The sequence below is a fragment of the Vanrija albida genome (genome assembly GCF_041260175.1).
Source record: "Vanrija albida strain AlHP1 chromosome Unknown contig_7, whole genome shotgun sequence".
In the NCBI taxonomy this organism is placed as follows: Eukaryota; Fungi; Basidiomycota; class Tremellomycetes; order Trichosporonales; family Trichosporonaceae; genus Vanrija; species Vanrija albida.
In genome coordinates, this window is record NW_027191426.1 from 1,595,494 (window position 1) to 1,615,061 (window position 19,568).

At 63.4% G+C, this 19,568-nt stretch overlaps 7 protein-coding genes across 7 annotated transcripts; 5 read left to right on the plus strand and 2 right to left on the minus strand.

The window, feature by feature from the left end:
- Positions 1 to 568: 568 nt before the first annotated feature.
- KIP3 (tubulin-dependent ATPase kip3) lies at positions 569 to 3,860 on the plus strand (the record flags this gene model as incomplete). The annotated part of the gene is made up of 5 exons (XM_069357457.1): positions 569 to 608; positions 683 to 817; positions 869 to 965; positions 1,018 to 1,138; positions 1,176 to 3,860. The coding sequence occupies 5 exons, from the start codon at positions 569 to 571 to the stop codon at positions 3,858 to 3,860; spliced, it is 3,078 nt and encodes a 1,025-aa protein (XP_069205394.1).
- A 315-nt stretch (positions 3,861 to 4,175) lies between these two features.
- On the plus strand, positions 4,176 to 5,493 carry Q8F55_009083 (uncharacterized protein; the record flags this gene model as incomplete). The annotated part of the gene is made up of 2 exons (XM_069357458.1): positions 4,176 to 4,568; positions 4,675 to 5,493. The coding sequence occupies 2 exons, from the start codon at positions 4,176 to 4,178 to the stop codon at positions 5,491 to 5,493; spliced, it is 1,212 nt and encodes a 403-aa protein (XP_069205395.1).
- A 171-nt stretch (positions 5,494 to 5,664) lies between these two features.
- Q8F55_009084 (uncharacterized protein) lies at positions 5,665 to 7,372 on the minus strand (the record flags this gene model as incomplete). The annotated part of the gene is made up of 6 exons (XM_069357459.1): positions 5,665 to 5,925; positions 5,963 to 6,220; positions 6,256 to 6,428; positions 6,465 to 6,939; positions 6,975 to 7,137; positions 7,284 to 7,372. 6 exons carry the CDS (start codon positions 7,370 to 7,372, stop codon positions 5,665 to 5,667), a joined length of 1,419 nt encoding a protein of 472 aa, XP_069205396.1.
- Positions 7,373 to 7,805: 433 nt separating this feature from the next.
- Q8F55_009085 (uncharacterized protein) lies at positions 7,806 to 9,778 on the plus strand (the record flags this gene model as incomplete). The annotated part of the gene is made up of 7 exons (XM_069357460.1): positions 7,806 to 7,832; positions 7,872 to 8,307; positions 8,571 to 8,665; positions 8,710 to 8,958; positions 9,003 to 9,020; positions 9,152 to 9,530; positions 9,615 to 9,778. The coding sequence occupies 7 exons, from the start codon at positions 7,806 to 7,808 to the stop codon at positions 9,776 to 9,778; spliced, it is 1,368 nt and encodes a 455-aa protein (XP_069205397.1).
- An 893-nt stretch (positions 9,779 to 10,671) lies between these two features.
- Q8F55_009086 (uncharacterized protein) lies at positions 10,672 to 14,231 on the plus strand (the record flags this gene model as incomplete). Its single annotated transcript, XM_069357461.1, has 13 exons — positions 10,672 to 11,388; positions 11,426 to 11,533; positions 11,577 to 11,699; positions 11,745 to 11,765; positions 11,819 to 11,830; positions 11,877 to 12,084; positions 12,120 to 12,219; positions 12,258 to 12,325; positions 12,362 to 12,504; positions 12,546 to 13,363; positions 13,409 to 13,729; positions 13,767 to 13,913; positions 13,952 to 14,231. The coding sequence occupies 13 exons, from the start codon at positions 10,672 to 10,674 to the stop codon at positions 14,229 to 14,231; spliced, it is 3,066 nt and encodes a 1,021-aa protein (XP_069205398.1).
- A 519-nt stretch (positions 14,232 to 14,750) lies between these two features.
- On the plus strand, positions 14,751 to 17,805 carry Q8F55_009087 (uncharacterized protein; the record flags this gene model as incomplete). The annotated part of the gene is made up of 8 exons (XM_069357462.1): positions 14,751 to 14,882; positions 14,917 to 15,579; positions 15,614 to 16,063; positions 16,098 to 16,221; positions 16,268 to 16,302; positions 16,347 to 16,586; positions 16,622 to 17,415; positions 17,454 to 17,805. The coding sequence occupies 8 exons, from the start codon at positions 14,751 to 14,753 to the stop codon at positions 17,803 to 17,805; spliced, it is 2,790 nt and encodes a 929-aa protein (XP_069205399.1).
- Positions 17,806 to 17,944: 139 nt separating this feature from the next.
- On the minus strand, positions 17,945 to 19,393 carry Q8F55_009088 (uncharacterized protein; the record flags this gene model as incomplete). Its single annotated transcript, XM_069357463.1, has 9 exons — positions 17,945 to 18,030; positions 18,063 to 18,351; positions 18,408 to 18,508; positions 18,602 to 18,723; positions 18,789 to 18,943; positions 18,996 to 19,095; positions 19,146 to 19,253; positions 19,289 to 19,331; positions 19,366 to 19,393. 9 exons carry the CDS (start codon positions 19,391 to 19,393, stop codon positions 17,945 to 17,947), a joined length of 1,032 nt encoding a protein of 343 aa, XP_069205400.1.
- Positions 19,394 to 19,568: the final 175 nt, after the last annotated feature.

A 19,568-nucleotide genomic window follows, 5' to 3' on the forward strand; every position in this document is an offset into this window, starting at 1 on the left:
CTGTGACGCGCCTCGCCTCGGAACAAGGGAGGCATAGATAACCGGACATGGGCCACAAGGGTTTAAGGGAAGGGTCGCGTGGAACCACATGGTTTGGATAAATAATATTAAAATAAAGTAAGTAATAATCTCCAGAGCCATGTGGCATTTGATTCCGTCACTTGACGGCGCGATTGACTTCCTTTGTGTGGGTCTGAGCGAGAATGCAGGCTGGCTGCCTGGCTGGCTCAGGTCTAGGACGTCACAACAACATTGACGGGTGCAGCAGCAGCCTCTCGACATCAGCAGCCACCTTAAAGCCCTCTTCCAGTCACTTTCCAACCCACCACTTCTCCCTTCATCTCACCCCTAGATTCTACCACTCACACCACAGCCTAGACTACAGGCTTGCATTGTACTGCCCTGCCAGCACACTGCACTCATCAGCCTAGGCTCATACCCCACTGCGCCAAACAACCCGACCCGTTCATGACACTCAACTGAGGGGCGACCAACTGCGTCAACACCCGACGCCTCCGCCCTCCTACCATCACCCACCCTCCCCTGTCCACGAGGACCACTGCCCAGAATGGCGTACCTCATGGACGACAATGCCATGCGCATTTGCAGTGGGTATCGACATCGCGGACCTCGTCGTCCATCCCGAGCCTGCCGAATGTTTTGCTAACGCTCGGGCCCACAGTCCGTCCCCGCCCTTGGAACGACAAGGAACTCCCTCATCTTGCCCAGCACACGCCTGCACCGTTCTTCCTCGGCGACGGCAACTTCAGTGCTGCGCGCAAGCCGCTCCCAGGCGGTGCGATCCGCGAGATTGTCGGTGAGTCGAGGCTCGCGGGCGTGAGGCGACGCATGCTCACACCGAACACAGAGGTCATCGACAACCGCCAGATCGACTTTGACAAGCCGGAGGCTGGCTCAGAGACTAAGCGCGGAGCCGTTGGCGGGAGGCGGTACAAGAATCGTCGGTAAGTCAGGTTTCATGTCAAGGGCTAGGGGATGTTTGCTGACCCGCCGCAGCTATGTGTTTGACCATGTGTTCAAGATGGAGGCCACACAGGAGCAGGTCTACCAGAACACTGCAAAGCCGCTGCTTGATGGTGTGCTGAAGGGCTACAACGCCACTGTGTTTGCATATGGAGTGAGTGCGACGACACAGGGCTTGGTTAACAAAACAGGCCACAGGCTGCGGCAAGACGCACACTATCAGCGGACATGCTGAAGACCCTGGAGTTATCGTCCGCACCATGAGCGACCTGTTCGAGCTCATCGAAGAGAGCAAGGATCAGTACGAGACGCAACTCGAAGTCTTGATGGTCGAGATCTATAACGAGACCATCCGTGACTTGCTTCACGAAGAATGGCCGGCGCCGACACCTGCTGGAGGATTGAAGCTTCTCGAGAATGAGAAGGAGCGTGTTACCATTGCCGAAGTCACGATCCACACACCCAAGTCGGTCGACGACGTCATGCGGCTCGTCTTGCTCGGCAACGAGCGCCGCTCCACCTCGTTCACAGAATCCAACAGCGTGTCGTCTCGCTCTCACGCCGTCCTTCAGATCAACGTCTCGCGCAAGTCGAAGAGCCCTGACGTCGACATGGACAACGATGCCGTCCTTCAGGACTCGTCGTCGGCAACTCTGTCCATCATTGACCTCGCTGGAAGTGAGCGAGCAGCGGCGACTCGCAACATGGGCGACCGCATGAAAGAGGGAGCCAACATCAACAAGTCGCTCCTCGCCCTCAGCAGCTGCATCAGCGCTCTGTGCGGGGCACAGCGCAACGGCTCCAAGCCCCATGTCCCATACCGCAACTCGAAGCTCACCCGTCTGCTCAAATTCTCTCTCGGCGGTAACTGCCGCACAGTCATGATCGTCTGTGTCTCGCCAAGCTCCAAGGACATGGAGGACACGAGCAACACGCTCGTGTGGGCGGATCGCGCCAAGAGTGTCAAGATGACGGTCTCGCGCAACACTGCCGGCACCCATGTCAGCGCCCGCCAATACGTCCAGCTCATCGCCGAGCTCCGCGAGCAGAACAAGCTGCTCGAGAAGCGCCTCAAGGACAACGACGGAGAGGAGAGCGCCAGCAAAAAGCGGAAGAGAGAAGAGGCGCAGCGCAAGGCCGCCGAAGCAATGGAAATGGTCCGGTCGAGGGTGGCGGAGGGCCAGGCGTCCATCGAAGAAGGCGCCGAGCTGAGAGCCAAGTGGGACGCTTCCAAGATCGCCGTGAGCTACCTTGAGAGCCGTCGCAGCGAAATCGAGTCGGACGAGGATTGCGTGGATCGCGCCTGGGAGGAGAGATACCTGACCGAGCTCCTTTCGAAGCAGACCGACGCCTTTGACAACAACCGTCTTGTCCAGACGACTGTTCAGAAGGAGGAGGACATCAAGAGGTCACTGGAAACGCTCTTCACCCAGACCATTGCCAACACGTTTACCGACCCGGATGACCCAATCCTTGCCAACGTCTCCCTGCAGGTGGACGTACACCGCGCTCGCGTTGCTGCGTCTGTGCACGAGGCTCGCATCAAGGGCTACCGCGCGGCGCTTGGAGTCGCAGACGATGCTTTGGCTCGCGGTGCGGTCGCCTTTGCCCGCCTCCAGGCCCTCGTCCAGCAACAGCAGAGTGCCCTTGTGCAGCTCGTTGAGTCTGGGATTTCGGACCCAGAAACCCTCCGCGTGCACTTTAAGGGAGTTCGCGAGGCCACGGCACGGTCAGAGATGGAGCTCGCCAACATCTTCGGCTCGCTATCTCGCTACGACGGCGCCAGGGCCCCGGCCGCGCTCCCTCCTACCCCCTCCCGGCATGCTGCCGACGCCTCCATGTCGACGTTTAGGAACAACCCCAAGTCGCCGGCTCGCAAGAGGATCATGAAGGTCATTGAGGGCAAGGGTGGCTTTGAGCGGGGCCTCGTGTCGCCGCGCAAGCCGGTCCTCGCAAAGGGCTTACGCGAGCCGACTAGGACGTTCAGGGCCAGGTTCGGCGATGACACTGGCGAGGGCGAGCTGAAGCAAGTCTTCAACTACCGCCCGCGCGGATCTCAATCGCCTAGCTTTGAGATTGAGACCGACGACGACTCGACCGAGTGGGAAGAGATGAAGGACGACTTGAAGGCGCTTCCGGTACCAGCGCCGCCAGCGCTCGCCACCTCTCCCGTCCCTGCACCGTTCAGTGTGCTTCCTCCTGCACCGCCGTCGACTTCGGCATCGACCTCGATGCCACCGCCTTCGGCTTCGGGCAGCAGCATGGACGTCGACATGCCGGAGTGGAAGAAGAACCGCATCCTCATGGGCAAGGGCGGCTCGTCTGCGCTTGGTGGCGAGAACCTCAGCGCGTCTCCTCAGTTACCTGAGGCCGACTCGAAGCATGGAGGGGTTGGCCTGGGCCGCCCGGGACGCATGCGCCCCTCCACTGGACCGTTAGGCGAGCTGCGCCAGCTGCCGACTGCTCCTCGCGCCTCGCTGAGTGCGTCCAATCTCATGAAGCCAACGGCAGCGTCGGCCGCGCGGTCAAGTGGCTCGGAGCTCACGTCGTCGCCTGGGTCTGGCAACCGCAGACTGTCGCTGCGGCACGACCGCAAGAAGCTGCATAGCAATGGGCCGTACTCAAGACCGTCGGGACCGTCTTTAATCCCGTCGCCTGTTGGCTCGCCTGCCGACCCTGCGGTGCCAGGTGCGCCTGCTACGGCCGGTGTGCGGCGCGCCATGGCTGCGCCGCGCGGGCGTGCATCGTCGCTGGCGCCGTTGCAGACTCTTGCGGCAGAGTCTAGCAGTGCGGGCGCCGCTGGTGCCACGCTCAAGCCTCGGCCGTCGATGCAGCGGCTCGGCGGCGGCGAGAACAAGCCGCAGCCGTGGAAGTAGGCGGCGCGGGTGTGTGCGCGGTGACTTTTGATTCCCATACATGTTTCCTTTGTGTGATTCTTGTGACAATAGCAGAGTGGTAGAGTATTGTGTCGAGCGACGCTTGCATGTAAACAATCATCTGAATCAATAAGGCGTGCCTGGCGCCTGGCTGCTGGCTGCTGGCCGGGCAAAACAGTCGCGCGCCGCCAGCCCAGCCAGTGCCGCTGCCAGTGCCCGAACCGGAAACCATTGTTGACACCAAGGAGGTGTAACGCTGCTCGACTCGCCGACGACTTGTGTTTCTCACTTCACACTGCAACATCTACGTGCGACATGGCGCGGCCAGCACGACACCAGCCGCGCTCGCTCAGCGTGGGCCGGCACCACCCGGTGCCGACGCCCGCGAGCCCGCTGTTCGCGCCGCGGCCTGCGGGGGGGTGGGCGGTCCGCCCCCTCCCATTGCTGCCAGTAGCGCTCGCGGACGTGGCCTACGCCGGCTTCCACGCCTACACGCACGCCTCGACGCCGGCGTACCTCCCCGCACTGGCGCTCCTCCGCGGCGCGGTGCTCGCGCTCGTCGTCCTCCCCAGCGCGCGCTGGCGCTCGCGCGGCTCGTGGGTCGTCGCGGCGGCCGCCGCCTCCATCATCACCTGCACGTACGAGGTGTGCGCTGCGCGCCTGATGCGCGTGCCCGTCGACGACGGGACGTGGCTGTATCTCGGCGTCGTGAGTCGCCAGCACGGACAGCGCTGACGCCCAGACGTGCTTGATATCCGCATTTGAATACGTGAGCCAGGCGCGGGCGTGTTTGGTGCGTGACGCTGACGACCAGGTCTTCTTCCTCCTCCTCGTGCGGCTCGTGCCGCCCGCCACGGCGTCCTCCCAGCCGTTCAGCATGCGCGGCCCGCCGGCGCCGAGCGACGGCCGCTCGCCCAGCCTCCCGCCGCTGAGCCCGAGCCTGACCCCGCTCGGCGTGGGCGGGCGGCGAGCCAGCGCGCACCAGAGCATATTCGACCGCGCGCTCTTCGCCACGCCGAGCAGCCGCATCGACGAGCTGCCCGGCGATGAGGCGGCCGACCGCACCTTTGGCACGATGTACACTGTGCCCTCTGACGACGAGTGGCACGGCGACTTTCTGGGCGAGTACGACGAGCTGGAGCGCGCCGCGAGGGGGACGAGCCGCGAGCCGCGCTTCGAGGCCGGGTTTCCCAGCCCCATTCCCTACCCCACCTCCTCGAGGGCGCGACCCGGCCCGGTCGACGAGCTGGGCCGGAGCTACGCCAGCACGGATTACGGGGGCCAGCCGATCTACTCGCTCGGCCCGGGAGACGCCAGCTTCGACGTCGAGATGGGCCTCGCGTCCGACGAGTACTACTCTGACGAGGATGGCGCCAGCACCGTCTCAGAGTCGAGCATCATCGACATGCCCCGCCCCACTGGGCCGACGGCGATCGTCGTGCGCGACGGCTCGAGTATCTCGGCCGGGCTCAACCTCGCGGCCGAGGTCGGCGCCGCGGCTGAGGGCGCCGTGGGCGAGCTGGTTAGGCGGAGCACGAGCGCCCGCTTCTTGGGCCACTCGTGGGGGAGCAACGCCGCCGTCGAGGACGGCGAGAGCGGCTGGGGATACGGCACGTTCGGCCGTCGGGGGTGACGTCGGGTCGAGGGACGTCGCGGCTGTCGACGGCGACGGCGCGACCCGTTAGTACTGCCATACTGTAACATTACTGCTGCTGCTGTGCTGTGCATGTTGATGTGCTCTTCAACTCTTGCTACGTGCTTGTGCGCTTGCATTGATACATGTCTCCCGTCTGCACCCAGCCCCCTACGCCTTGTCAATCGCAGCCAGCTCGTACATGTACGACCCGAGCAGCTTGGTTCCGTTGACATAGTTGGACGTGTCAATCTTCTCGTTGGTAGAGTGCGCGCCGTCGTCGCCGCGGCCAACAGGGAGCAGCAGCACGTTGAGGCCCAGGATGTTGGCAAAGTCGAGCGTCACGGGGATCGAGCCGCCCTCGCGCGTGTAGTCGGGCTCCTGGCCGTACACCTCGACCGTGGCCTTGTGCGCCGCGCGGTAGTTGTAGTGCTGTCGCGTTAGTCGAGCAACACGCCCCGCCACTCACGTTCGGGTCGGCAATCCACGGCTCGCCACCGTGTCCGAGCTCAATCTCGAGCTTGTTCTTCGAGCCGAGCTTCTTGAACTCGTCTTCAATGTACTTGACGACCAGCTCGGTCGTGTTCTTGATGCCGAGGTTGGGCACAAGACGGATCGAGAACTTGCCCTTGACGGCAGCCGGGATGACCGTCTTGGCGCCCGGCGCGTAGAACGCACCCTCGATGCCGTGCAGCGACAGCGACGGGTTGCGCATGCGGCCCATGAGCTGAGAGTTAGAGCAATACAGTTCGTCTAACTCACAGTCGTGACCGTGTCGTTCGACAGCGTCGTCTGCGCGCCGACGGCACCCTCAATGTCCGACAGGCTGAAGTGGATCTTCTCAAACTTGGCCTGCTCGTCGGCCGTGACAGGCGCGATGAGCTCCTTGATGCCAGGGATGAGGATCTCGCCCGAGGGCGACACGAGCTTGGACACTGCAGCGTCAGTAGGCATCTTCCCACCGCACCCACTGATAGCAATAAGGTCAGTCATCGGCTCGTGGATGGTGCCGCCAAAGACACCCGAGTGGAGGTCGCGCGCGGGGCCCTGCACCTTGATCTCGTAGTAGTTGATACCACGCAGGCCGTACGTCAGACACGGCGTCTTGGTGTCGAGCCAGTAGTTGTCCGAGATGCACATGACGTCGACGCCCTTGAAGAACTTGTCCTTCTCCGACTCGATAAACTTGTCGAGGTTGACCGACCCGCTCTCCTCCATGCCCTCAAACACCATCTTGAGGTTGACGGGCAGCTCGAGCCCGAGCTTCTGGTGCGCCTCGAGCACGTTGAGCCAGCCCATGACGGGGCCCTTGTCGTCGGTCGAGCCACGGCCGTACAGGCGGCCCGAGCCGTTGGGGTCCGGCGTCAGCTTGAACGGGTCGTAGTCCCAGCCGTCCTCCTTGAGCGCCGGCTGGACGTCGTAGTGGCCGTAGACGAGGAGGTTGGTCTGGCGCGTTAGCAAGCTCCGGCGGCCAGGCCCACCTTCTTGGGGTCGTTGCCGATCTCGCCAATGACGACAGGGGGGAGAGCGACCTCGGTGTCGCCAATCTTGTGGCTGCCGATGCCGCGCTTCTCGACCTTGACGCCGAGCGAGGTCAGCTGCTTGACGAGGAAGTCGGCCATGTTCTCGACATCCTTGACGTAGCTGGGGCCGTGTCAGCTGGCGTGCACGCTGGCGTGCTCGCCACCATTGCATGCGTACTCGAGGTTGCCTGACACGCTGAAAGAGTCAGTCACGACCGCCGGCCGGAACAAGGCCGCAAGCCCGTAAGGCTGCAAGCCCGCACTCACGAAGGAATCTCGACGGCCTGGCGCAGGCGGTCGATAAAGTCGGCCTGGTGGTCGTCGACGTACTTGATGAACTGCGGGTTGGCGGCCATGATGCTAGAGTATGTGTTGTTTGCAAGATGAGCGATGGAAGATGTCTGATTCGAGGAAAAGGCTGAGTGAGAGCGCGAGAGCGAGCCGCTGCGCGTCATTGTCTGTACCATGTGGTGTCATCAGTTACCGACCACGCGGCAGGCACGGACTCGCCGGACTTCTCCGGTCAGCCAGTGGCACTGGCAAAGAGGCGAATCCTGCTCCCTCCCATCTCTCATTCTCCCTTCCACTGTTCATAGTTTCATTCGTCTGTGCTTAAAGCTTTAGAACCTGGTGATACGACAGTATAGTACCATGGCTAACAGTTCTAACCCCCTAACATACTCTCTAACCCCCTCAGGCCCTGACATGGCCGCGATCCCCGCCGTCGACACTTCAGAGTCCTCCGCTGTCCTCGAGGCTGCAGCGGCTCTATCTGAAGCCTCCCGAAGCATGATCACGCGATGGAGAACAGACGGGGTGAGCTAAATCCTCCAGGGAGACCCCAGCTCATCCCAGAACCTGATCATCATCGTCGGCCTGTCCAAGCCCGTGCTCATCGACCTCGCGAGTACCGCGTCTAACTGCAGCGAGGTATCGCACAAAGCGCCATCCGAGCCTGTCCATCCCGTTCCTCCCTCCACGCCACCGAACACGCCAGTGCGGCGACTCTTCCGGCCGACAACCCCCCTGACTCCCACCAAGGTCCGTCACAGCGGCGTGTCCCTCGCGCCCTCCCCGCCCATCCCTCCTACCTTTGTGGAGTACGGCGCACCGATACCAGAGCTCGACATCACCGAGCTTGATGACGACAGTCTCAGCACAGGCGACGTAGCGCCCGTGCTTGGGCTCTCCAGGAGCGAGGGCGTGGCCATCGCCGAGAGTAGCGTGATCATGGCCGACAGCGACAGCGAGACCAAGCCGTCGTCGAGCGACGTGGACAGAAAGCTGACTAGTTCATTGGTAAAGGGCTGCTACCCCTGTTGTCTATGCTGACGCTTTAGCTTCGCCTACTGAGCATTAAACGGCCAACCTCTGCCCCGGGCAGGATACCATCGACCCCTGACAGCGACCAAGCCTCGGCGACGCTCGTGGGCTCTCCGCCAGCCGAGCCACGCTCCAGCGCCAGCGCCAGCCCAAGCCCTAACCCCAGCCCACCGCCGAAAGATCCCGAGGTTGATGTCTCCGAGCCCACAATCGCGGTTGCGCGGCTCAAAGCCGAGGCAGACTTCTTTTCCCCCGAGGAGAGCACGGGCGCGTGCGATGCCTGCGACGCCAAAGGTACCAGGATGTACCAGGTCCTGCCATGTGGCGTGGGTGGTGATCACAGTCATGGTACCCACGCTGACCTTGCCAGGACTCGGCGTGCCCGCAGTGCTTCTCGTCCACCCTCGCAGCCGTCTCGGTCTCGAGGGGCCCGTCCAAGTGCCCGGCGTGCATGGCGCACGTGGCATCGTTCCAGCTATACAGCTCGCAAGAACATGTTTCGTGCTCGCCGAAGGCGCGGAAACGGCGCGTGTTCGAGACGCCGGAATCGAGCTCGAGCTCGGACGACAAGTCCGTGCCCGGCGAGACGATCGTCATGCGCATTGACAACATTGCCTGGGTGGGTAGCTGGTGGAACCTTGAAATGCAACAGCTAACCCGCAGGACATCGAGCCGGACATTGTACGGCGATTCCTGCCTCCAAGGTCGCTGCCACGGGACCACCCGCAGCCGATCCATATCTGCATCGACCGCCACGACGGGCGAACAAAAGACTACATGGTAACTGCTGCCGTGGGACACACTGACGCCAGTTCATCGAGGTGGCGTCGCAGGCCGCTGCCAAGCGGATCCTCCAGACGCGCCAGAACACGCCCATGCCGGGCGGCAGGACGACGGGCGGAAGGACCAGGGCAGTGACCATCAGCCAGGTTACTCACCACGAGCTGCTCTGCGAGCTACGGCCGGGTTCAAAAGCCGAGTTGATCTGGCTTCTCGAGCTGTGCGAGGCTGCGCTCTCGACCGAGCCGTCGCCACGGACGCCAGTCTCAGGGCGGCCACGACACCAGGCCGCCGTGTCGGCCGGCAAGCGCGTCCACTACATCAAGTACCGACAGTCGCCGTTCCACGCGCTCATGTCGATCATGTGCAAGCTGCGTGGGCCCGAGAGCCCAGCATACTGGGACGTGTTCCGTGAGCCGGTGGCTGGTGGCGGCGCTGACACTAGACGTGGCTTCTGGTACGCGTCGATGTGAGGAGGAGCCACTAACACGTCAGGGGCGATTGCACTCCTCGCGACGTCGCTTAAGAACGGTGTCGGCCCCGATGACGGCCCCGACAGACAGGCCGACAGCAAGCTCCTCACGCACATGTCGAGCCTGTTTGACGCGTGTTTTGGTCGCCGCATCGCTCCATCGCCCGACGATACCGCCTCGGCGTAGCTCCACCTGATTGTTTGAGTGACACGTTCTCCACCCCCACTCCCTCCCGTTAACTCCGCTTTCCCTGGCTGGCGGCAGGGTGTTTCAACCGCCGTCCGCACCCCTTACACTCGTAGAGCATAGAATGAGATGCATGCATGGGCATGTACAGTGCGAGCGAGGGCGTGCAGATGTCTCGGCTCGTGTGGAGAAAGCATGAGGGGGGGGCTACTAACCTAACCCACATGAATTGCGCCACCCGCCACGCGCCACCCGGTCGACCGGTCGGAGCAAAGATGCGCAAAGCAGGGGTGGAGCCACGTGAGGAAAAGACGACCGGGGCGGCTGCGACCGCGGCGGTGCGACTGCCTGGCTGGCTGGCTGGTGGAACCGAGACGGCGACCGGACGGCGGCCTTGCCTGCCTGCGCCAAGCCGATGTGCGAGGGAGGGACCCCACGGCCCGCGACTGGAATGCAATGTCTGCGTGTGCGTGTTTGCGCAGCACGGCGGCCAAGCAAGGATGTGTAGAGTAGAGTGGTTGACGACTTGTATGCATGCAACGGGGCGTGTATGTCAGACGCGTGTGGTGATGGCGGAGCTGCCGCGCTTTTCCGCCGCCGCTGCAGTTGCGCGCGCGGAGGGTCGTCGTTGTGGTGCATGTCCGGGATCAACAAACCCTTCGACCACCTTGGGCTCCAACCGAGCCGGCGAGCGAGCGACCTATTCACAGCGCGCACATCGCTCTCTCCTCGACGACACACTGCAGTGCATTGCATTCCTCCATTCCCATTCCTCGCTCGCTCTTCACATCATACCATCAGCGACACGGTGGCGGCGACAACGACAGTGACAGCGACAACAGCGACAACAAGGCCAGGCCAGCGCACACCTGGCACACTCGGCGTGTGGGACAATGGTGGCTACCGGCGACTCCAGCGGGCCACCACGGCCTCGCACGCCCCAACAACAGCGCCCCCGCATCGTCACGACAAACACGGGCGGCAATGAGTCGGTCGGCGTCGAGTCGACCGCAGCGTCGACAGTGCGCCGCAAGCTGCCCAGCATTCGCTTCGCGGGCGACCGCAGGCCGTCCGAGCTGCTGCGCAACGCGCTCGCGTCGCTCCAGATGAAGCCGTCTCTCGAGAGCAGCTCGGGCGTGTCGGGCGGCGAGGGGTCCGACTACGAGCCGCCGAGGGCGGGCAAGCCGACCGAGTCGACAGACAAGCCGTGCGCGTGGTCGTCGCGCCGCCGCCCGAGGCTGCAGCACATGTCGACACAGCAGTCTGTGCTCGCGGAGAAGGGCGGCCCGCCCGAGCCTGTCTCTGTCGTGGTCGAGGACGTCGACTTTGACGCCGTGTTTGACGAGCCCGCGCCGAGCATCATGCACGACGACGACGACGACACGACGAGCGAGACGCACAGCCACGACTCCAAGGCGCCCACCGCGTTCAGTCACAGCATGACGCGCTCCGAGGGCGACAGGTCGAGCCTCCGCCGCCGGGGCGGGCGGCACTTTGGCTCGCCGTCGTGGTTCAAGCACCTTGTCACGGACACCATCTGGCCCGCGCTCAAGCACTTTGGGAGCCAGACCTTCCCCGAACCCAAGAAGGAGGCGAGCTATCGCCGCGAGGTGGGTGAACCAACTGGACGTGTCGCTGACCCGCTAGACGTGGTTCTCGCAAAAGTACCCCGCCATGTTCTGCGCTATCTTCCTGCTGTTCGACTGGCTTGTGTCGCTGGGTCTGAAGGGCCACTTCCAGCCGTACGACTGGGCGGTGAGTTGCGCGGCGTGGTGGAAGGGCAGCGCTCACGTCCCAGATGTTTGTCGGTATCCTCGGCTTCTTCACCATCCCGTTGACCTTCATGGTCCTGTTTGACGGCCCGCTTCGCTTCCGATGGGTGTACAACACGTTCTTAGGCGTGTCGGTGTGGTCGTGGGGTGTGAGTCTGGCTTGTGTTTGGTTGGATCAGCGCTGACAGTGACAGATCTTCATCACTATCGACATGGTACGTTACCTCGAGGCTGACGTGGGACAAACTGCTGACCACGGCGCGCACAGTACATCTGCCAGGTGAGCCGCTGCCGACTCTCGACATGCTCGTCGCTAACGATCCCAGGCCTTCAGAAGCCAGAACACTTGCGGTGGGAACAAGTTCTTCTACCTCATGGGCTCGATGCTTGGCCTCCCGACCCTGGCCCTCCTGTGCATGGGGCAGAACCGCTACCTGCATCTGTTTGGAATGCTCGTGTCCGTCTTCATGTCAAGTTTCATGTTATTTGCGACCGATGACGCACCAAAGTCAACCTGGCGCGATCCCATCATCAGTGAGTGCACACCAAGGGCGTCTACTAACCCTCAGTTGCAATCTACCATGCTTTCCTGCTCATGGCGTCGTACTTCAAGGAGCAGTCAGACCGACAGCTGTTCTTGCTGAGGCAGCAGCTCAAGCTGCAGTATCGGTGAGTGTGGAACAGTTGAGCACAGCCTGACGTTGCAGTGCAGTCCAAGCTGCCCAGATCATGGAGCGCAAGGCTGAGGAGTCGAAGAAGCGCTTCGTGTCGTACAGTAGGTCGACTGCGCGCCGCTGGCACTAACGCCTAGTCTTCCACGAAGTGCGCGTGCCTCTCAACACGGCTCTCCTCGCCGTCCAGAACCTAGACGGCGAAGGCGTCTTCAAGAATGTGGACGAGGACCAGGCCGACTTGGTTCACGGGTTGCTGGGCAGTCTGGCCATGATGGAGAAGGTTTGTACTCAGTGTCTTGGCCTCTGCTGACTGCGCCCCAGGTACTCAACGACGTGCTGTCATTCAACAGAATGGAGTCAGGCCGCTTCTCGCAGGCAAGAAAACCGTTCGACTTCCACAAGTCTATTCAGATTGTGGCATTGTCGCATCGTGCACAGGCTGAGCATGCCAATGTTGACTTCAAGATCGAACTCGATCCGCGGATCGATCAGCTCGGAGGTTCATTCGTTGGCGACGAAATGCGCCTACGTCAAGTCACCAGCAACCTGGTCTCCAACGCCCTCAAGTTCACGTCCCAGGGCGAGGTTCGAGTCACTACCAAGTTGATAATGCCACCACCCGACTCCCACGTGGACAGCGACCGAAACAGCACGATCAAGGAGATCGTTGCGTCGAGCCCCATCCGCGAGTTTGGACGCAGTCCGTTTGGCCGCGATGAGCCCTGTGGCGAGGAGGACATTACTGCGCAGCCGCGTCGGAATGGCTCTCTTGATGCCGAGAAGGGCTCGGTGCTTCTCGAGATGAGGCGCATGTCCCTCGATCCCAGTATCCACCTACGGCGGCAGGCCCCAGAATCGGACGCAACTCTTACTCGACAGATCTCTCGTGGCGGTACCAGATTACCTCCCACCAAGTCGAGGGTCGTCGTCCGCGTTGAAGTACACGACACTGGTGCAGGCTTAATACCCGAGGACCTCAAGAACAACCGACTGTTCTCGCCCTATGTGCAGACCGAGATTGGCAGGAGGCAGGGCGGAAAGGGATCTGGTCTTGGTCTGGCGCTTGTGCGGCAGATTGTCAAGTTAAGTGGGGGTCGCCTCGGCGTGGACAGCGAGCTCGGTGTTGGGAGCACGTTCTGGTGAGTTATACTCTTTGGTGGCAATGCCGTCTCTGACCACTGCAGGTTCGAACTGCCTTATGGTCTGTTACCGAGGCCACCACTCGAAACCCCCGACCCTGCCGTTCCGAGACTGCTGCCTGCGATAGTCTCGCTGCCTGCGATTGAAGAGCCGCACGAGCTCGACGTATCTAGTCAGGCGACACCATCACCGCCGAGAGCTACGCAGTGGACCGATCCGAGGGCCGAACCGGCCACGCTGTCGATCGCAACAGATACGCCTCTCACAGATCGCTCAGATCCGTCGACATCGAGTACTGGAGATCCACCACCCAGAGACCTGGGCGATGACCGACCATTATCGACGCTCGTGGTCGACGATGACACGTAAGGCGAGAGCTTGGCATGGCAACTGACACCCCAGGCTCACCCGCAAACTCATGACTCGAATGATTAAGCGATTGGGCCACCGCGTGACTCAGGCCGAGAATGGCCAGGTCGCGCTGGATCTGATTGCTGCCAATGCAGCCGACCCAGATGCCAAGCCGTTTGACATCATGTTCCTTGACAAGTGAGTTGCCCATGCTGTTCCACTGGCTAACTCTCCAGCCAAATGCCAATGCTCTCTGGCGTCGAAGTGGCGCGCGAGCTGCGCGCCCTCGGCAGCGACATCTTCATCGTCGGATGCACGGGCAATGCGCTGCGCGAGGACCAGGACGAGTACCTTGGTGCAGGGGCCGACCACCTGCTCACCAAGCCGATCCACCAGGGGTCTGTCGTGGCTATGATTGCGGCCGCCAGGGAGCGAGCCAATGCCAAAGAACGAGGACCGTTTGCCGGCGGCACGCCTCCACCTGGACCCGGACATGGCCCTACGCCGAGTGCTTGAGCGCTGTTGTCTCTGTCGAGCGCCTGTATCATACACCTAGACCTCGTTGTCGTGCCTTGTTTACTTATGGGATATTGGAGTGCGCATGCATGTGTATATTTGTAGCAGCGAGTAGGAGTCGAGCGGGCAAGATGTGCCGCGATGAAGTGCGGAAGGCGGAAGATGGAGTCGTCAGGCACCCCATCCAAAGTCTGGAAGCTGCAGCCCAGCAGCGGCAGCGGCGGGCTGTGTTGTGCTCTGAAACTGCCACGCGTCACCAACCGACAGACCACAACTCTCTCCTCACTCCCGCTTGCTCCAACGCGCTTTGCATCTCATTACACCACATCAACAGCAGCGGCAGTAGCGAGCGTCGACCGACAACCGACCGCACCATCGCACAGGTCAACCCCGCAGCCCTCGCTACCAGCTTAGCCGGGCACGCACCGCACGCTCCCCGCCGGCGACTACCCTCCAGGCCAGGTCCGGTTCTCGACCAACGCGTCCTCCTTTCTCTTGCTCCTGCTCCCCACCACGGCCATGTTCCGCAACCTCCCCACGCTCAAGTCGCTCCCGCAGGCGATCGGGCTGCCCTTCCTCTCGTCGCAGGAGGACGCGCTGCTCACCTTCAAGTCGGGCGTCAACGGCGTCAAGCGCCTCGCGGGCGACGATGTACGTGCCCCCTCTTGGCGCCTACTGACGCCAGGTCATTCCGCTCAGCGACGAGGCCTACTGGAGCCAGTACTGGAACATCTTTAGCTCCGCCGCCGACGTGTACAACATTGTCTCGGCTGCCGATGTCCGCCAGGCGCTGGCGGCCAACCCGACAAACGTCGCAAACCTCGTCGAGGTGCTCTCGCAGCACCTGTTCGCGCTGATCCCCTCGGCGGCCTTCCCGGCCTCGAACGCGCCCCCAGAGGCGGGCAAGGTGTCGAGCACGACGCAGGCGCTCAACTGCCTGCGCGTGCTGGGGCGCGTCATTGTCATCGTGTACGAGGCGCAGGCGGACGGCTCGGCCGACGGCCAGACGTGGGCCGACCTGCACCTGTTTTCGCGGAAACGCGTCAAGCGCGAGGCGCGTAGCCCGGCCGCTGAGGAGAACCAGTTCACGATCGCCGACGACGATGACGACGACGACGAGGACGCCGACGAGGGCGACGCACTCAACCCCCGCAGGCTCAAGGCGTCGCTCAACGACCCGCTGTCCAACCCCGTGCCGGCGGCGGCCGAGGACGAGGACGCCGACACTGAGCTGCTGCCTTCGCTCGCGGACCGCTTGTTTTCGGCCGTGATTGACCTGCTATTCTGCGCGGGCTTCAGCGTGCCCGAGTCGGTCCGCGGCGAGGACGGGCTGGGCGACAAGATCAACGTGGGTGTCGATTTTGGGCGCCGCTGACGGACAGTACATTATCTGGGAGAAGGGCGTGGGCAGCACCGTGTCCATTGGGTCGACCCCCGAGCTCGACCGCAACAAGGTCGAGGTGCTCCGCTTCCTGCTGGTCCTCGTGTCCCTTACAATCTACACGCCGCCCTCGGCGCTGCAGACGACGGCCAACCCGCCGCTCGCGCACATGACGCACGACCTCGAGCGCCGCCTTGTTCTGTCGCTGCTCTGCTCGCTGCTTAACACGTCGCTCGCGACGCAGAAGCCCGACGCGACCAGCTCGCTCCCGTACGCCAACCTCGTGTTCAAGGCGTCCGACGAGCGCCGCACCCTCGTCCGCACATGTCTCATGACGCTGCTCGTCGCGCTCGACTACCGCAGCTTTGACGACATCCCCGGTCTTCCTCCTCCTCCCGCCGATGCCGCCAAGAAGGACGACAACGCGTTCCGCTTCTTCGTCTCCAAGCTTGTGAGTGGGTAAGGGTGGCTGTGCTGACAGCTAGCACCGCAAGGACGACCTGCAGTTTGTCCTCAGCGGCATCCTCGGCATTCTCGAGGAGCACCACGCGGTCCAGGGAGGCTACCTCCCCGGCAGCCGGCAGCCCATCCCCTACGTCCTCGAGGCTTGTACGTGGCTGTGTGGCCCGGAACTTGAGCCGCGCTAACCTCCCAGTCATGCTCCTCTGGCGCCTCGTCGACCTCAACAAGGTGAGTAGCTGGACTCCCGTTCAACGCAGCCACTGACGCCGCAGCGCTTCAAGGCCTACCTCTTCGAGTCCGGCAAGGCCGTCGACATTGTCGGCTACATCATCCTCTGCTGCCTCGAGTACAAGAACGACCCCGCGCAGCACGGCCTCTTGCGCCTCCTGGCCTACCTCCTCCAGACGCTGTCTGTTGACCCCGCATTCGGCACGGCCATCAACCAGCCGCTGCGCCAGACGGTCCCGTCCAAGTGGGCCGTCCAGGGCAGCGCTGCCGACTTTATGATCACTGTGAGTCGCCCTCGCCAAGTAAAGCTAACGCCCAGTCCATCTACTCGATCGCGACGACGCCCGGGCTCAACCCCCTGTTCCCTGCCCTGACCATTGCCATTGCCAACTCGGCGCCGTCGCTCCGCCACCTCGGCGTCCAGGCGTCGACGCGCCTGATGCAGCTGTTCAAGGCATTCTCGTCGCCCAACTTCTTGCTCGCCGACGAGGGCCACCCACGACTCGTCTACTACCTGCTTGAGACGTTCAACTCGGTCCTGTACCACCAGCTGAGCGAGAACCCCAACCTCGTGTACGCGATCCTGCAAAAGCACCAGGACTTCCAGACCCTGGCCACGTTCACTCTGATGTCGGGCCTGCGCGACATTCAGCGGCGCAAGAACCGCATTGCCGCAGCCGAGGAGCGCAACGTGCCTGCTCGCCACGGCCTTGTGCGCACCAACTCTGAGCTTGCGATGCTGGCGGAGAAGGCGGCCCTGCTTGGGCGCGAGATTGACGACGACGAGGGCGAGGAGAGCAGCGGGCCGACGATGCAGCTCACGTCGCCAACTGGCGGCCTTGTTGACCCGGTGCCCAACCCGATCGAGGGAGCGTCGTCGCCAAAGCGGACTTCGGAGTCTGCACCCGATGCCTCTACCGACTCGACGCCGACCAAAGCGGGTCTGTCGGAGAAGGCGCGGGGCAAGATGCGTGCGACGGAGCCGGCACCGGCGTCGTCTACCGACGGAGAGAATGACGTGCCGGACGAGGAGCTGCTGCGGCTCGCCGAGGCGGGCGTCGGCCCCAACGGCTATGTCCCGACGCAGGAGTGGGTCACGAGCTGGCAGAAGGGGTAAGTGTGGAAGAGGAGGAGTGTTGCTAACGCCCCAGCCTGCCCCTCGACCCGGTGCTGGTTGCCATCTCGGAGCTCCTCCCCAAGATTCAAGACTCGCTGCCCGTGCAGGGCGCGCCGTCGTCCAAGGTGTTCAACCTTCTCAAGGGCGCGTCGCTCGACGACGTGCTGCCACCAGCTGCGCCGTTCATCCCGCGCAAGTTCCAGTGGTCGCCGCAGTCGTGTGTGTGGCTCACGTCGCTGCTGTGGGGCGATGTGTACGTGGCGAATTTGACGTACATTGGGGCGTGGCGCGACACATCGGTGCGGCTGTTTGGCGTCAAGCAGGCGCCGGTGAAGGGGCGGGCTGCGCAGGTGGACCGGATGCTGAAGATGATTGGTGTGGCGTAGGCGCGGGCCGAGGCGACGGCGCAGCCGGCGCCAGGCCGAGGCCGCCGGCAGGACGAGTATACATAAGTGTGTCGCATTGTAGAGATCATGCAGAGGATTGGGCGCGAGGGGGTGGTGCATCGTGCTACAGGAGAGGTTGCTACTCGTGGCCGACGATCGAGCGCGGCTCATACACCTCGTCGATGGCCTTCTTCTCCTCTGGCGTGAGTTTGATGTGGACCGCGTCTGGGGTCAGCGGGTTCAAGCACTACACGCACCGATGAGCTCGGCAAGCTTCTCGAGGCTGGTCGAGCCGACAATCGGGGCAGTCACAAACTCGTTGGCCAAGCTCCACGCGAGGGCAACCTGCGCCATGGACACGCCCCGGGCCGCGGCGATACGCTCGACGGCCTCGTTGACGGCCTTGCGGCTCGCGTCGGGAGTGTGCACCCCGCGCGCCTTGTACATTGCGTCTGTGCGTGCGCGCGTCGTCTCCTCGGCCGCCCAGGGGCGCGCGAGGAAGCCGCGCATGAGGGGCGACCAGGGGATCATGCCGGTTCCGAAGAGCTGTGCCGCGAGCGTCAGCGAGCGCGCAGGCGCAGGCGATACGGCGGCGGACCCACCCTCAGCGTCGGGACCATCTCCCTCTCCTCCTCGCGGTAGGCCGCGTTGTGGAAGTTTTGCATCGAGACGAACGGCGTGAGGCCGTGCGTGATGGCGTAGTCTGGGGGTCAGTGCTGCACCCGGCCCGTACGCTCTGCCCCCGGCCCGTACGCCCGCCCGCTCGCGCGGCTGGCGCCGCGCTCGCCTCACGCACTCTGCATCTGGTGAAACTGGTACGCGTGGCACGAGCTCATGCCGACGTAGCGCACGAGCCCGGCCTGCACGACGTCGTGCAGCGCGCGCATGGTTTCCTCGATCGGCGTGTCGTAGTCGAACCTAGCAAGCGAGCGTCAGCGAGCTTGCGGCGGGGGGAGAGGCCGGGGGGCAGGGGGTCGACGCACCGGTGGCACTGCAGCACGTCGACATACTCGAGCCCCAGGCGCTCCAGGCTCGCCTTGACGCTCGCGAAGATGTGCTTCCGGCTCAGGCCGTGCTGGTTTACGTGCGCCGGCGTGTTGAGGTCGGCAGCCTTGCTGCGCCCGAGGGGGAAGTAGACCTGGCGGGCGAGCCGCGTCAGCGCGGCGAGCACGGGGATGAGCGGCTCTTACCTTTGTGAGCACGACATACGCCTCGCGCGGGACGCCGAGCGCGCGCAGCGCCTTGCCGAGCACGACCTCGCTCTCGCCGTCGGAATACACGTTGGCCGTGCTGCGGCGTGAGCTTCGCCCAACTCCAGCCCCGCCGCCCCCCCGACCCACTCGAACGTGTTGATGCCCCGGCTGTACGCGTACTTGATGTGCTCGAGCGAGGCCGCCTCGTCGAGGATCCACGCCTGGTGCTCGGGCGTGCCGTACGACATGCACCCGCTGCGCGTTAGCGTGCCACCCGCGACGGGGCCCACAGGATGATCTTGGACACCTTGAGGCCCGAGGTGCCCAGCCGGACTGACGTCAGTGCTGCCGCCGTGGTCGCCCTCACCATATGGCATCTTTTGGGCGTCGGTCATTGCGGCGGGTGGGCTGGTCAGCGGAGGAGGCAGGCGGGGTCGGAGATGAAAGGGCGAACAGGATCGCACGCACTCGACCACCCCTCCTTATACCACCCCGCCCATGCCGCCAGGCCGTGGCGTGCTCGGCGAGCAACCTCCACCATCGCTCATGTCCGAACTGGACGCCGCCGGG